Consider the following 16,072-nt stretch of genomic DNA (forward strand, 5'->3'; position numbering starts at 1 on the left):
TTTTGAGTTGAGCGCATCAAAACGATTCAAAATATATAAAAAAATTATTTTTTAAAAAAACATTAACAATTTTTAAAAACATGGATACATCCGCGTTTCCAAACGCTCACTTAGTAAAACTGACTCAATTTGTATACTTTATATTATTTTTGTGTTTATATTTGATAGCTTGTAGTTTTTTATATATATTTTTTATGCTTTTAATATACTGATATAAAAAATAAAATAAAATATATTTTATTTTAAAACATTTTTAATTGAAACCCAACATACATCACGTTACCAAATATTTTTTGTATAAATGTTTCGGCTCTAAAATTTTTGTTAATAAATTTCCTATTAAATTTATTTAATGCAACAAAAAAAAGGGGTCTGTCTTTTTTAATGGAGGAAGGATGTATTTAAGAGGGTACAATATATGAAAATTATAGCTAACATTAAAGATGTTATGCTAGAGATTTGTTTTTAAATACCGACCCATAGAAATTAACAATATAAATCCAATTCATGAATACGTTTAATATCCAAAAAGAAATTAGCTCAATTTAGCATATAATTTGATCGAGTTCAAAAAAATTTAAATAAATTAAATTTATAATTTATAAAACATCAAAAATTAAATTAAATATAATTAAGGAATAAAACCCATCCAACAATGTCCACATGACTCCTATCCTCGAGTAACAAATTGACCAAAAGAATGGCTAGAATGTTCAAAATACACACCTGGGCTGGCCCAGAAAGTGAAGAGAGTCCCATCTCCAAACCATTACCAGTTACCCGGTCCAGTCGGTTGCCCCGAATTCACTGGAACCCTCCAAATCATTCTCTCTCAACACACCCCGCCAGCATTTCCCCACCTGAAGGGTGACCGACAGACAGCCAGGCAACTTCTTGCCTTCTTAAACGTTCTCCGACATCATTGGCAAAGAGCGCTAAGATCCGAGGTTGATCAATGGCTGTCGAAACGGAAGTTACAAGTGTTACTGAACTGGCTCTTGCTGATACTGACATCAATTGGGCCAGGTCGGTGCACTTTCTTCACTCTTAATATTTACTGGGTTTATATTACAAATCTCGTTAGTTTTTAGTTTCAGCCTGATCATCACTGGTTCTGGTTACCACGTATGCTTGCTTTTATTGCACCGTGTCGTAATATTTAAAACACCAGCGCGATCTTTCTCGAGGTGGCATGCAAATAATAATGTCTGGCCATGTAACAAAGAGAGAGAAACCTAAATCAATTTCTATTTCATATAATATTATTTGATTATCTATTCTGTTTTATACTTCTCTTAAGCAACTACAGTGACTATGGTGTTCTGTTATACGAAAGGATAACCTCCTATTGAGCAATTTACTTTAATGGATTTTGATAATCAAATTCGTTGAAGGCACATTCACATAATCATTCGATCATAAACCTTTTTGGCATCCATAAATCGATTAGAGTTTGTTTTTGAGCCAGAAGTAAATTGTAATTGGGCTAGCTGGGTGCTTTCTGTTGCCTTTATTCGAGTGATGCCCGAGTAGTGGCATCAAGTAGGTGGCAATGACTGTGTCCCATCCATCCTCATTTCCTTTTCAGTAAACATGCAGTGAGCTTGCATCTAAACTCACAATTATTTCAGTTCTTCAATGACGAGTCTTGAAGATGTTTGTTCTCATCATCATTTTCTTTTTGTGGATTTTATATAGTCATGTGAAGCGCTGGCACTACTCGGGTTTTTGCAAAATCTAAACTAACACTACTTGTAATTTACTGGCTCTGACTCAGGCTGGACAAGACGAAGTTTCATATTATTGGTGCTGTCCTCTTTACTGTTCAGCAAGGCTTACTTCACCCAACAGCAGTTGTGAAGACTAGAATGCAAGTAGCAGATTCTGGGCTCTCTCACATGGGTGGAATATCCGTAGCTAAACACATATTGAGGAACGATGGTATTCCAGGTCTTTTTCGAGGTTTTGGCACCTCTGCTATTGGAGCATTACCTGGTAGAGTTCTTTCTTTGACAGCTCTTGAAGTGTCAAAAGATATGATGTTCAAATACACTGAAGCTTTAGATATGCCTGAAGCAACACGTGTTGGTATTGCAAATGGAGTTGCAGGCATGTTGTCAAATCTAGTTTCTTGTGTGTACTATGTGCCCTTGGATGTGGTATGTAAATTTGTTTCCTCTTTTTATAGTTTTCCGAGGTTTTTTTGTCTTCAAGTACTTACCACTCAATTGGAAAGAAAAAAGATTTGTTAAAACGCAATCCTTGATCTTGGCCAATTAATATATATTTTTGGACTCTTTTGGTACACCGGGGAAATTATCGTGGGGTTGATTTTGGGATTTTGCCTTTTGTTCTGGTGAAGATTGTTTTACTGCAGGTTAGGTTAAGAATATACACAAACATCCATCCTGTAGTTTGAGTCACTGTCATAGAGAAAGCATAGATGCGAATCAAAATCATAGTTTGGCACTTGTTGTCAACTGTTACAAACCAATAATTGCCTAAAGCTTGATGCCAAATACCTAGTTTGCAATTTGTCTTGTGATGGAGATTACCAGATAAAAGGGAGTGTCCATTTCAATGTCTATTATCCTATGTTACATTTGGTCTTACTTAGCGTACACTTTGCATTATAAAAAGCCTATGAAGTTGTAAAAATGACCTAATAAAATAATGTTTTAGAATAGGAACAATTTAGTATCAGTTTATATGTAGAATTATAGTTGTGGATGTTAGGGAATATTCTTATGTGGTGCAAGTTGCATTGGCATGAAGTTTTTTTGTCCATCTTTGACCCCCGTTTTTCTGCTGTTATCATAAACGAGTCCTGCTGATAAAATGTTGTGCAGTTTTCCTTGATCCTGTACTGTAAAAATAACATCTGGTGCTGCAGTTTGAGCAGCAAGAAGAAGATTGTATCATGAGAGAAGCAGAGTATTGGCTCAAAAACAAATTCATTTGGTGCTGTCTCAAAAACAATCTTATGTCGTGTTTTCTCAGATATGCCAAAGACTAATGGTGCAAGGGCTTCCCGGGGTTGCATCTTATAAAGGGCCATTTGATGTCATGTGTAAAGTGATGAAGACTGAAGGGTTCCGTGGTTTATATAGAGGTTTTGGATTGACAGCTGTAACGCAGTCACCGGCATCGGCGCTTTGGTGGGGTACCTATGGTGCTGCCCAGCACATCATTTGGAGGTGCATCTAAACAATTATCGTGTTCTCTTATCTCTATATGCTGTCTAACCCAGCAATTTCTGATTGAGATGTTAAACGATATGGATATATATCCATTTTTAGGAGCATGGGCTATAGGGATGACATTGACAAGAAACCATCTCATCTGGAAATGGTGACAGTTCAGGCTATGGCAGGAACAGTGGCTGGTGCTTGTTCCTCAATTATCACTACTCCCATGGATACCATAAAGACACGGCTGCAGGTATGTAGTGTATCATACTACCATTCACTGTTTCTATTGCATTACTATGTCCATAGGAGGAGAAACTACCTGTTTTTCTCCGTTCAAATCTTGTGTTGTTTGGAACTTTATGTTATATTTGGAGTAACTCTGAACATGAGAATTCTTATCTGGAAGGTTATGGATAATTATGGTTCTGGAAGACCTTCAGTACTCAAGACAACTAAGACTCTACTCAAGGAAGATGGATGGCGGGGCTTCTACAGAGGTTTTGGACCCCGTTTCTTAAATATGTCACTCTATGGAACTACAATGATCGTTACCTATGAACTGATAAGTATGTCCATTTCCCAGGTTTTTCTTTTGATGATGGGCAGATTAGTATGAATTATAGAACGATTCATGAGCGTTTTCATGCTTGGGCATTTTCTTGCACCTGCTTTGATCTGAAAAACTGAAACCCAGTGTTATCTGTCCTCTGCATATATTCCTTGATTCATGCTTTTGAAATATAGATTTCCTTGTCTGCGACTGCAAAAATTACTTTGCAATCTCTGTTGTCCTCTCTTGTCCTGTTTTAAGACAGGGAAGTGATTTCTCACATAATTATTGAATGGATGTCACTCGTCTTGATTTTGGTATAATAGATGCAGTCAAACACATAACAATTTAATTTTTTTTCGAGAAGTATAAGCACTTCCTGACGAGTCATCCTGTTGCAGATGCTGCTGTTTGTTTGATCAAATGACGTTTTTGTTCAGAAAAAAAACTCTCCCCCTTGTAGCATTACCTTTATTTATTTTCTGTACTGCTTCTGTTCTAAATCTTCCCTTCCAAAATTCTGCTCATTAGAACATTCAAATGAAGGCCAGCTAATCAATCCATTACTGTTTCTGCTGCACCTTTTTATTAGAGAGATTATCTATCAAGCAAGGATGAAGGCTCACTGTTTCTGCGGCAGCAAGGATGAAGGCTCAAGGTGGACGAGTAATCGCTGGTCTTGCATTTCCATGAACCGAGAGGAAGTTCATTCCAAGAAGTCTCCACTCTCTCTTTCCATAAACCATTGCCTCTCAAGTGTTACTCAAGGCAGTTTTGACACGGTCAGGATTGGGTAACATTTCTTGGAGATTGGTCCTTCTCTTAAATTTTTTGATGAAGAAGGCGTGTCTCAGTTTACTCACTGGCCTTTTCGTGCTGCAACTGGAAATACATGTTCCATTGTTATTTATTTATTCACTTCAATTTATTTTCTTGAATGTTTTGATTATTTTGATGGTTTTTATGTAAAAAAAGGGTAAAATTTAAACAAGGATCATTATTGGCCACACATAGTCGTGTATCAAATAAGATTCAATTTCACCATAAAAAAGGTTAATTTAGAATAACTTATTTTTAAAAACACCTCAAATTTTCTCAATTAATATCTAAATTAATATGAAAATATCTATTATCATTTAATAAAAAAATGCCAAACTTTTATTTGAGCTAAGATCGAAAAAGTATTTAAGCATATGTCTGTGTAAGGATTTAAAACCCCAAAACCACAGCAACAACCAATAAGTCAAATACCCAACCAAACTCATACTTATAAGCTAAGCTTTCAAGTTTCCGCGATGACCACTGGCCACTATTGCGATCACCCGAAATAATAATAATAATAAAAAAAAACAGAAATTCAAATTCAAATAAAAGAAAAAGGGTGTTTGTTCTGTTTCTATTTGTAACCCCGATTTTGGCGCTACCCTTTATAAACACATAGACGATACAGAGAGAGAGGGAGAGGGGCAGAAACGCAGTTCTCTTGTTAAAAAAAAAATAGATCTCAAACTTCTCTTGTCTCCTCCTCAGGCACCGCGGTAAGTCTCTTACATGTTAGAACACAGCACATGCATTCTGTGATCTCTTTCCTGCGTGATTAGATCTGGATCTCTCTCGTAAATGAATCTTGTTTTGATTGCAGTTGTAATAAGGCAGGCAAGATGGGGCTCACTTTCACGAAATTACTTGGCCGGTTGTTCTCAAAGAAGGAAATGCGGATTCTGATGGTAGGTCTTGATGCTGCTGGTAAAACCACCATTCTTTACAAGCTCAAGTTGGGAGAAATTGTCACCACCATCCCTACCATTGGTAATTTATTTACAGGCTAACCGTTCTCATCTTTTCTTCTTTTCTTCTATATATCTTTAATTCGCTGGTTTTTATGCTGTTAGGATTTAATGTGGAAACTGTGGAATACAAGAATATTAGCTTCACTGTTTGGGATGTTGGTGGTCAAGATAAGGTAATTGATATGCCGTTGATTTATGTTTATCTGTTGTGTACATTTTATTTTTAGCGAGTGAATCTCGTTTTATTCATTCTAGTTTCCCGATGGTCGCTTATGGTGACTGTTTTGTGTGGATTGTGTTTATTGTTGTTTGAATAATCAATCATATGCTAGGCTTTTCCTGGTAAAATTGTGGTCCTTGTGCATGGATTTGCATTCTTTGTAACTTCCTGGATTTTATCAGAGGGAGAGAGGGTGTTGGGCATGACTGAGAGAGGTGAATTAGCTTTGGCATCTTGAATAGGATCTACTTTCTTTGTTTTATCTGTGGAAATGTGATCGATGCCTGTTATCATCGTGTGTTTTCATCCAGGGGCCTGTTGATAAAAGCCTTGATTGTAAACACATGTTCTGTTTACTCATGGTTGGATTAGTAACTGTGTGTTTGATTTGTTTATAGAGCTCCTTTTGGGCTTCTAAGTGCTTGTCCATTGTCGATCTCAACTTATTATTATTATTATTATTATTATTATTTTGGAACTTTGATTGAAAAAATAAAGTGGTTTTAGTGTCCACAAATTGTAATTTCTTTCATGGATGATTTCAGATTCGCCCTTTGTGGAGACATTACTTCCAAAACACGCAAGGGCTTATCTTTGTGGTTGACAGTAATGACCGAGATCGAGTTGGTGAGGCTAGAGACGAGCTGCACAGGATGTTGAATGAGGTACTGAGAGTGTCAATCTTTGCTTATATATCAATGTTTAAGATTTTACTAGGGCAGACATATCTTTCATTTATGCTACTGGAATAATGAGATAATAATCTTGCATGAACCTATATGCAGTGACGTATTAGGATTGAGGAAATAATATTGATTTTATTTTTTCTGGGCAGGATGAGCTGAGGGATGCTGTGCTCCTCGTGTTTGCAAATAAGCAAGATCTTCCAAATGCAATGAATGCTGCTGAAATCACTGATAAGCTTGGTCTTCATTCTCTAAGGCAACGCCACTGGTAAAGTTGATAGCACTCTCTCTCACTCCCACTCACCCCCATGCACACATGCACAAGCCTACAAAGCATGAAAAGCACAAATTCATAGTTATCCTTAAGACAGGGCACCAAGCATTGACATTCTTAATTCATGATGCGAGACTTCATGTGGTTCTGCTCGCCACTCCTTCCACCTACAAAATGCATGTTTTTTTTCTCGAGGAATACAACCTTGGAAGCAAACTTCTCTTGCTCTTCATACCTTCTCTTTTCTTGTGAACTATCTCTCCATACCTTGATCGCTCTACACAAACATAAGCAAGCACGTAACTTTTGTTGATGTTTTGCAGGTATATCCAGAGCACATGTGCCACTTCAGGAGAAGGGCTTTACGAAGGATTGGACTGGCTTTCAAACAACATTGCTAGCAAGGTATGTGCGATAATATCTGTTTTCTTCATTGCTTCCATTGTTTACAAAGTATCACTTTCTGCTAATTGTGGTCTGTCAGTTATATTCTCTGATTCGCTTTTTTTTTTTGAAATTACAGGCTTAATGGACTGGAGTTAAAATTTTCTCAACAATTTGTGCTAGCATTTGATGTTTTGTTTTAGATGTTGCCTCCATTCTTTATTCTTTCTTTTTCTCACAAGATTTGTTTTATAAATTCATATTTCATGTGTCAGTACTCTGTTTGTCTTTTTAATTAACATACACTATGCAGACTATTTGCATCGGAATATATTCTGAATACAAGCCATGAGTAGTTTGGAGTGTCAGTCAAGTCACGATATAGATTCATTTACCGTTATCACAATACTCTAGAGAAGCACGGAATGTCTAAATACTGTTTGAACATTGCCATTTGATTTTTTCTCCTGGCTAATCCAAGGAGGCCTTTGTCTTAATCAGGTGCCGGAGATAAAACCCGGCATGGGAATCACATTCAAATTATATAGTTAATCCAGCTAGTTTAAATACCTAGTTGCTCAGTTTCCAGTTTATCCTGACAGAATGTGATCCAAATACATATCAGATAACCTATAGGCACCCTTTAGGTTGCCTCCATAATCAATTTGGCAGGTATAAAGCTTGCCCTTCAGTACTCCATTCTCATTTTGAAGGAAGGACTTGACAATATACCTGTTTACTCCCGCCCGTGCCATTGCTAACATTACAGTAAAGACTCCAAGCTCATTCATATCTGCTTGCTTGGTCTCTGAGTTGCTATCGAGAGTATTTTTGCAGAATTCTGGCAGACCGCATCGATTAATATGTGGATTCCTGGATTGTCACCACAGATGAGTAGTGGAAGAAAAAGTAGAGCAAAGTCATTGCAAGACGAAACACAAAAATTGAATCATGATATGCAATGATCTTTCTGTTCCTTCGAGTACGAGGGCAATGAATTAGAGTAGCTTCCATTTAGACGCCGAAGTAGGCAACCTGTTAGGTTGCTAGAGTTTTAAAAAATAGTCATACGTCATTCCAGTAAGGTTGCCAAGGCAAACTCAGACTAAAAAGCGGCCAGGGCGTGTAAGGTTTGTCTCCCTCAGCTTTGTTTTCAGACAAGAGATGGAAGGTTTTAACATAGAGGGTGGTTGATAAGTTTAAAATGCCTATTTGGTGGGTAATGTATTAAAATAATATTTTTTTATTTTTTAAAATTTATTTTAATATTATCACATAAAAAAATTATTTTTAAAAAAAAAACTTGAATTTTTGTCGATCTTCATGGACTCCCAAACAGGAGCTTAATCATGGGTTGGTATCCTGGATTTGGCCCAACAAATGGAACTTAGAGAAACCGTTCACGCCCTAAACAAATGATTGGGTCATTTTGTCTTTCTTATTGCAGTCGAAGACCGACAAAATTCCAACTCTTCCCTAGCATGCCAGTTAGCAATCCGATCAGCCCAAACTAACAAATATATAGTTCAATCTGTTGCATTCATAACATTTCCTTTAAAATGAAATTTTAGTGCAATTCTTGAAAATTCAAAGTGATTATTGCTCGCATAGTAAGTAGTAATTTTGAGATCATAAATTATAACCGAAGGAGCAGCAGTTGAAATCACCTTTGCAAATAGGTAGGAAGAGAAACCTGTAATGCTACTTCATGCTCCTTTGCAAATAGTTATTACACTTTCTAGAGAACAATGTATAGTCAGATTTACCGAGCTCAACTTCATGCTCCTGATCTTCCACCAACCGTACCATTTTCCAAGGCAGTGGCTGCTCTTGCATACCTTTCCAGAAAGTCCTCTTCGGTTTCTTCAAGCTCATCCCCCTCGGAGTCCTAATCAGAAGAACAAAACCAGAGCTAAGCTTGCAAATGATTTTCAGATGTAGAAACGAATAATATGCTCCTAACTGGATGGGTAACAAGCATAATCCCCAGGAAAATCCAATTTCCCGGCATGATTCATCACTTTGCTATATAGTCATCAGCTGATGTAAACAACAGCTGCATACATTGATGAGAAGCTCAGGTAGCCAATAGATTTATTTTCCCTTCTCGGTTGATACTGCGTTGGAGGAAATTAAATATGGCATCCCTTATAAAACTCCATAGAAAATAATTTGGGAGTCTAACCTCGTCATCGTCTTCATCATCTTCCTCAGCCTCTCCGTCTTCCTCATCTTCCTCCATTTCATCCTGCACTTCTTTCAACATTACCAATGCCTCCAGCACCAATCGCTACCACTCCCAAACACCACCTTACACGGATTTGAAATCTTCACACGGGCGATCAAGTGCTGAATATAGTTTACTGTTGAGGTGGATGCTTTTGACCTCCTTGCCCACGTGCTATCTCATCTCAAACACCAGTAGGATGACAAAACTAAACAGGATCGAAAGTGTTAGAAATTTGAGAAATAGGAAAAGCCAAAACAGCAACTACCACAGAGATGTAACTGCTTTCTTTTATACCTTTGAAAAATTACCATGAGAGAAATGGATTAAGAAAATAATAATAGAAACGCGCATAAAAATCAGATTCAAACAACGAACAAACCTTAACGCATCTCCCGTAAATAGAACAGGTTCAATAGATCCTTTCCGTTTCCAGTTAATTACGAACACGTGTTAATTTAGGAAGTAATAAATCAACAACCTCTAATTTAGTTAAATTATTGTAATTATGATTAATTAATGGATATGTTGCTACATAGGAATTTAGAGGAAGATAATCCCGTTTTACTTGTGCCCGTTGCAGAATTGCTTGAGTCAAGAGACAAACGACAAGTCACAAACATAGAGCAAGATTGGCAAATAAGCACGACTAACCAAACGTGTGAAACCTGCCCACGTGGATGTATGGCCCGGCCTCAAAAAACCACTCTGCACGCACTTAACCGCTCAAGCCATAGCCACGACACATGCCACGTTCTCTCCATGCAAACACCCTCTCAAGTCTCAACTCTTTTAAATCCCCATCTTCCAAATTCTTACGTCACAATCACAAAAAAACAGAGAAAACAGACTATTTCTCACACTTTGACAATGCCAGGCCTTACTATTGGAGACAGTGTCCCAAACCTTGAAGTTGAGACCACTCATGGAGTTATCAAGCTTCATGACTACATAGATACCTGGACCATTCTCTTCTCGCACCCAGGTTGTGTCTCTATATATTTATGTTTTGTGTTTCTGCAACTGTTTTTGATGTTTATTATAAGTTAATTAATGGTGTCCGAGTTGTAAGTTTTTTGCATGCAGGTGATTTCACACCAGTTTGTACTACCGAGCTTGGAAAGATGGCTGCTCATGCTCCAGAATTTGCTAAGAGAGGGGTCAAACTGTTGGGATTGTCCTGTGATGATGTTTCGTCTCATGCTGAGTGGGTCAAGGACATTGAAGCCTACACTGTAAGAATCTCTCCTTCTAAACCATCGTTGTTAATTTGGGTTATTGGAAGATATTCAGTAGAACATGTAAGGGATTTTCTAGGTATATGGATGTACTGTCTCTGTTCTACATGTACTTTTATTTTTTTTTATCAGAAATAATATTTTTTGATTCATAAACAATGAGTAAATTATGTGCACAATTCGTGCATGCAGCCTGGATGCAAGGTTACATATCCAATAATTGCAGATCCTAAGAGGGAACTCATTAAGATACTTAATATGGTGGATCCAGACGAGAAAGACTCTTCAGGGCACAATGTTCCATCTCGAGCTCTGCATATTGTTGGTGCCGACAAGAGGGTAAGCTCGAAAACCATAACTATTATCTCCCATTTTTTTTTTAATATAAGTGGTTTGACTAGCAATAAAAAAAATTCCAGTTTGCTTTCAATAGTTAGAATTAATATCATTGGTAACTATATGTAAATATCAATTACTGAAATTGATTTAAACGACCATGTTTCGTCAACCAAATTCAATTAATTTTGGGATGATTTCATATCGTAGATCAAGTTGAGCTTTCTGTACCCAGCAAGCACTGGCCGCAACATGGATGAAGTAGTGAGGGTCTTAGATTCTCTAGAGAGGTCATCAAAGAACAAGATTGCGACTCCGGCAAATTGGAAGCCAGGTGAAGATGTCGTCATCTCCCCTAGTGTCTCTGATGAGGAAGCTAAAAAGTTGTTTCCTCAGGGATTCAAGACTGTTGGCCTTCCATCTAATAAAGGATATCTCCGCTTCACCAATGTTGATCATTAGAATATGATCAGTGGACTTCCTTTTCACTGCGGAGATGAACAAGCTCGCCAACTTTATCTATATCACATGTGGTTTTTGTAGACTGATTTCCAAATAAGTCCCTTCTGTGTGCGAGTGACTAGCTGTTTGTCACGTGTGTATTTTGTTGAAAGAAAACTCCTTTGTCTACAGGACCATTTCAAGTTTTCAACTCGTCATTTCTGTTTGTTTCCTGCAATTTTCATTTGTCTTTGAATTATTCTGTATGGAGTTGTTTATGGTTGAAGAAGCCAAAAAAACGTGAACACTGTATGCGTTAGTCTTAGGGAGTTTCTGGTTTCTCGGGCTCTGCACGCCGTGTGGTTTCAGGTGCGCACAAGTTTTAGAGTTTCTAGTCGTCTAGACTTCAACGAGCTGTTGACCTTTTCGCTTGTGTGCTGGATTCGTTGGCATTACGGATTTTGGATCTGCCGTTTGGATTAGGATGTTTGCATATGCGGTACGAGTTAGATCAGCATCAACATGACTGTTTGTGATTAAAATAGTGCCGTTTAGGTTCATAGTTAAGTTAATTTCTGGATATTATTAATTGAGAAACGGCTTAACTTAAGCATTGAAGTGTTCTTCCCCGGACGATTGACTCGCCCTTTCTGCCACTTCCCTTCCAAATACTATCCTGTTATCCCTGACTCCAAGCTGACCACGAATTTCCTAAAGAATTAACTGCGAATTGCCCTTTCAATCTAGTTTATCAATCAATTTTCAAGAAATTTACCATTTACCCCATCCACCCCGCTACACGTTGTTTCATAACCTTACGTAGGGCATTACTCGCTAAAAATTCCAGGCCGGCATCAATTTGGGCTCGAGCATTAAATCCATATTAATCGGGAAAAATCTCATCGTCGTGTAATAGTTAGGTTAACTGTATTATCGTTTGCAGTGACATACTTTTTTCTAGTTCCAACCTCTTCGAAAACGCTTCATTAACCAGTTTTTTTAGGAGGTAAAAGTGAAGTCCAGAAAAAACTAAGAATGCAAATGCTCTTTCAAGGAGTCAATTTTTGGTTTCTTTTAGCTTAGCACTCTTAAGTAGTCACTTTCAATCATGTCATCACGAGATAATATATGTATTTATCTGATGAAATACAAGTATTCAAATGATGAATCTTCAGTATTCACTTGCTAAGATAACTCAACATCATGACAAATTTGACCTTGCATTCGACTTATGCTCATTTTTCAAGCTGAGTTCAATTCGTACACAGGGCCGCTATGTTTGAAAAAGACGAGCCATCTTTTTCTCAAATTTCAACTGGTGGATCCCAGCACAGGCTGTCTCATTATTAACGGTCAAAAAGCCTTCCATCCCACCCCAGCTGGTAGAGAAAATTATGGACAGATTGCCAGTGACTGTGCCTTCCTTTCGCTAAAATCGATGTGGTGCTAAAGTCACTGATCTTTCTGAGTTTCTATCACCGAAATTGCCCTTTCCTCTCTTAGCCTCGCAGACTAGCACTTCTCAATAAAAACCTCTTGCCCCTGAGAGTTTCTTGGTTTGCAAAGAAAGCCAAGTATGCATTCCACAATGGCACCGTTCAACACTTTCAAGCTGTCCATGTTCATAATCCTAACGCTTCAACCACCACCAACCCTTTCTCTCACTCCCTGCAGAACCTCCTGTGGCAGCATTGCCATAAACTATCCCTTCGGCATCGATGATGGGTGCGGCGCACCACAGTTTCGGCACATGCTGAACTGCAGCACTGACTTGTTTTTTTTAACCCCTTCGGGTGGTTACAAGGTCCAACATATAGATTATGACAAAAAAACAATGACTATATATGATCCTGCTATGTCAACATGCTCCATTCTACAACCCCATCATGATTTTATCATGACAGACATTCAATCTGTTACTATCCCTCCAACACCAGACACTGTTTTTGCTCTTCTTAATTGCTCCATCGACTCTCCGGTACTTAACCATTACAAAAACCTTTGTTTCAGCTTCGCTGGACACTCTTGTGATGAATTATATGGCGCGTGCAATGCTTTTAGAGTTTTCCATTTGTTAACTAATAGTTCTCCACCCTGTTGTTTTACGGGATATGATACTGTGAAGTTTATGAGCATGAATATTTTGGACTGCACGCATTATACTACTGTGATTAATACTGATAGTTTGATGGGTATTGTACCTTCGGATTGGGTTTATGGGATCAAACTTTCTTATAGTGTGCCTGAAACTGGTTGTGAACGGTGCTCCCAATCAGGTGGGACTTGTGGGTATGATACTGAGACAGAAGGAATGATGTGTCTGTGCTCGAGCTCTTCAAATTATACTAGAGAATGTGGTAAGAATTATTTAATATTTGCTTGGCAAGTGCCACTAGAGAGGTTAATTTGGGTCAAAGAAACTTATTACATGTGGTTAGCACTGAAGTCTGCTGGCTAATTTTTCTGTTTTGTGTTCTGTTTCAGCTGGAGGCAGTCTTACAGCAGGTGATCATAGAAGCAGCCATTCTCCGTGGATGTTCTTCAATGTTGCAATTTTACTTGTTTTGAGTTCGTTACCAGTGATTAGATGATCATGATTGTATTGTAAATCATTTCTATATCTTACCATTTTCCCTCCTATTTATTTCATCTGTTTTAGCTGAAGTTGTGGGACTTGGAAGCAGAGAAAACTTGTAATATGGCCAAACGAATTTGAGAAAATGTACTGAATTTCTTTTAACGACGAAAGATTCTTTTGATTTAGCAAAGAAAACAGCAGGAAGATACTTTCAGAAAAAAATGGCGTTCGCATCCAATGGCCATTGTAAATAACCCGACATTGATTAACTGTGATGGTGCTTATAATATCCTGTTCAAATCCGATGTCCCCTGAAGTGCCAGGCCTCGCTGAGAGCCCGAGTTTCAGAAGAATGTGTCGTACAAAATTGCTGGCTCGGATTTGAAGCTGAAAATTGTTAATGCCAGCAAAGGATAATAATTATTATAGTTCGAGTTTATGAGGAATATATATATATATATGTGTGTGTGTGTGTGTGTGTGTGGGGATTTCTTGTTAGATCAATGTCATGAGAACGAGAATCGCTGAAATTTGTTCTTGTGCATTTCAATAGAAAGTTTTTCTGTAATTTTTTGTCTCTTTTAACGCCTCTTTTATCCATATATATATAAAATCCTGTGATCCAAAAAATTAGCTGGTCCGGGGCTCGCTCTTTGCTCTTTTCTGTGTGTTTCATCATCCTATAGGCTTTACCTGTTTCTTGTATAACTGGGCCAGGCTTTACCGATTTAGCCCATCCATTCTCGAGGCCCACCTAGAAAGAAAATTTTCCGGCTGTTTGAAGAATGCCGAGATTAATAAGTAGTTATCCTCACGGAAATAATGATGTCAATGGCCTTCAAATGTAGCATATGGGAATGAATTGTCCCGCAAACAGGCAAAATACCAGTAGAGAAAACAAAAGTAATGAAGCATGTGTGATCAAGCAACCCTGCCCCTTTGCAAGATATGCAGTGAAGATCGTCCGTGTGTTTCTCGGTGGAAAAGCTCCTTTTCCACTCCACAGATAATGTTTCCCTCTCTCCATTTATGATTGATGGCTTTTATCTTCGTTGCCCATATGATGGTTTGCACCCTGCATATCATTTGGCGCCATCGTCAATCTTTGAATTCGAAGCCCACCTTTTTGTTCAGCTCACTCCAGGACGGTCGCTTTAAGACGTTGGATTATCCCTTTCAATGTGGATTTCTGCTCAGAATATCTGGATCCATGAGCAACTAAACATGATTAATGCTACCTTCTTACTGTTCGATTTCCCTCCATGTCAATTTGACAGCGATAGCGCTCCTAGGTTACCAGGATCAATTTGTGATTCGCGAACAAGATTTGCGGGTTATAATCATTCCTATCATTGATGTTGTCGTTATAATTGAACAAAGAGTTATGCTAATCCTTCTTTTTCGCCAATGATGCTGTGTGGTAAGAATAATCTCTAATCTTAGTGTCAAAGTCCTCGGAATTACATTTCCGAGTTCCGAGCAGGTTTTTTCTCGTAACAAACAATCTTGTTTTTGCTACGTTAAGCTGACTTGATTCTCGTAATTGCTACATTGATTTTTTTGAGATAGGTAGATTAATTATTTATATAAAGTAGATTATTTAAATTACAATATCAATAAATATATTGATTTATCAATTATTTATTTGCCTTTTCAACTCCGGCAAATTTCTGCTCGCGGCTTATTTGCAGAAAATCATATTCATCTGCTTTCTCAGTTTCTAGTTTAACATCTCCAATTGTCTTCTGCAACTGAAATCACCGCAAACCAGTACGTTTCCGCCTCCAACGCCATATTGCCTTTTCGACAATGCCAACTGACCAAACTACCCTTTTGTATTGCTTTCGAACTTGATGTCCCCTCACACGAGCCTGAAAGCAATCACCAAATTGAATCAGCAATTGCATTTCTTAAACATCGCAACTACACTTAAGCTGACAGTTCTATATGCTTTTATAAGGACAAAAACACAAAAAGAAATAGAAACAGAAGAGTTCTAGAGATCTAGTAGGAAAAAGCAACCACCGTGAACATCAAAAGCTTCAAGAGAACTACAATTCATCTGGAAAAAGTTACATCTGGTTCTAACAACTCAGACAAGCACATTCTAGGAACAGTTCAAGATAAACTGAAAATTAACTTCTCTTCTGGAAATCT

The 16,072-nt window shown here is 37.8% G+C and overlaps 4 protein-coding genes and 1 long non-coding RNA gene across 5 annotated transcripts; 4 read left to right on the forward strand and 1 right to left on the reverse strand.

Moving 5' to 3' along the window:
* Positions 1-764: 764 nt before the first annotated feature.
* On the forward strand, positions 765-4,750 carry LOC133704922 (uncharacterized). The gene is made up of 6 exons (XM_062129986.1): positions 765-1,026; positions 1,778-2,159; positions 3,001-3,197; positions 3,300-3,441; positions 3,598-3,757; positions 4,334-4,750. Exons 1-6 carry the CDS (start codon positions 956-958, stop codon positions 4,357-4,359), a joined length of 978 nt encoding a protein of 325 aa, XP_061985970.1. The 5' UTR covers positions 765-955; the 3' UTR covers positions 4,360-4,750.
* Positions 4,751-5,130: 380 nt separating this feature from the next.
* Positions 5,131-7,463, forward strand: LOC133704716 (ADP-ribosylation factor 1-like). Its single transcript, XM_062129643.1, has 7 exons — positions 5,131-5,279; positions 5,384-5,550; positions 5,634-5,704; positions 6,297-6,416; positions 6,587-6,705; positions 7,035-7,116; positions 7,235-7,463. The coding sequence occupies exons 2-7, from the start codon at positions 5,403-5,405 to the stop codon at positions 7,238-7,240; spliced, it is 546 nt and encodes a 181-aa protein (XP_061985627.1). The 5' UTR covers positions 5,131-5,279; positions 5,384-5,402; the 3' UTR covers positions 7,241-7,463.
* Positions 7,464-8,618: 1,155 nt separating this feature from the next.
* LOC133704717 (uncharacterized) lies at positions 8,619-9,934 on the reverse strand. The gene is made up of 2 exons (XR_009844112.1): positions 9,705-9,934; positions 8,619-9,530 (listed from the first exon to the last, which is right to left on the reverse strand). It is a non-coding gene; the product is annotated as an uncharacterized LOC133704717 (long non-coding RNA).
* Positions 9,935-10,109: 175 nt separating this feature from the next.
* On the forward strand, positions 10,110-11,684 carry LOC133704451 (1-Cys peroxiredoxin). The gene is made up of 4 exons (XM_062129275.1): positions 10,110-10,307; positions 10,409-10,557; positions 10,753-10,899; positions 11,107-11,684. The coding sequence occupies exons 1-4, from the start codon at positions 10,193-10,195 to the stop codon at positions 11,356-11,358; spliced, it is 663 nt and encodes a 220-aa protein (XP_061985259.1). The 5' UTR covers positions 10,110-10,192; the 3' UTR covers positions 11,359-11,684.
* Positions 11,685-12,765: 1,081 nt separating this feature from the next.
* LOC133705996 (uncharacterized) lies at positions 12,766-14,077 on the forward strand. Its single transcript, XM_062131491.1, has 2 exons — positions 12,766-13,694; positions 13,822-14,077. Exons 1-2 carry the CDS (start codon positions 12,914-12,916, stop codon positions 13,926-13,928), a joined length of 888 nt encoding a protein of 295 aa, XP_061987475.1. The 5' UTR covers positions 12,766-12,913; the 3' UTR covers positions 13,929-14,077.
* The last annotated feature ends 1,995 nt before the right edge of the window (positions 14,078-16,072 follow it).

The sequence above is a fragment of the Populus nigra genome, chromosome 10, assembly GCF_951802175.1.
Source record: "Populus nigra chromosome 10, ddPopNigr1.1, whole genome shotgun sequence".
NCBI lineage: Eukaryota > Viridiplantae > Streptophyta > Magnoliopsida > Malpighiales > Salicaceae > Populus > Populus nigra.

Bases quoted from the DNA above. Each gene is read 5' to 3' on its own strand.
- LOC133704716 (XM_062129643.1), top strand. From the start codon at position 5,403: ATGGGGCTCACTTTCACGAAATTACTTGGCCGGTTGTTCTCAAAGAAG. The intron at 5,705-6,296 runs GTAATTGATATG...GGATGATTTCAG, and splicing joins ATGTTGGTGGTCAAGATAAG to ATTCGCCCTTTGTGGAGACA. The intron at 6,706-7,034 runs GTAAAGTTGATA...GATGTTTTGCAG, and splicing joins TCTCTAAGGCAACGCCACTG to GTATATCCAGAGCACATGTG.
- LOC133704922 (XM_062129986.1), top strand. From the start codon at position 956: ATGGCTGTCGAAACGGAAGTTACAAGTGTTACTGAACTGGCTCTTGCT. The intron at 1,027-1,777 runs GTCGGTGCACTT...GCTCTGACTCAG, and splicing joins ACTGACATCAATTGGGCCAG to GCTGGACAAGACGAAGTTTC. The intron at 2,160-3,000 runs GTATGTAAATTT...GTGTTTTCTCAG, and splicing joins ACTATGTGCCCTTGGATGTG to ATATGCCAAAGACTAATGGT.
- LOC133705996 (XM_062131491.1), top strand. From the start codon at position 12,914: ATGCATTCCACAATGGCACCGTTCAACACTTTCAAGCTGTCCATGTTC. The intron at 13,695-13,821 runs GTAAGAATTATT...GTTCTGTTTCAG, and splicing joins AAATTATACTAGAGAATGTG to CTGGAGGCAGTCTTACAGCA.
- LOC133704451 (XM_062129275.1), top strand. From the start codon at position 10,193: ATGCCAGGCCTTACTATTGGAGACAGTGTCCCAAACCTTGAAGTTGAG. The intron at 10,308-10,408 runs GTTGTGTCTCTA...TTTTGCATGCAG, and splicing joins CATTCTCTTCTCGCACCCAG to GTGATTTCACACCAGTTTGT. The intron at 10,558-10,752 runs GTAAGAATCTCT...TCGTGCATGCAG, and splicing joins AGGACATTGAAGCCTACACT to CCTGGATGCAAGGTTACATA.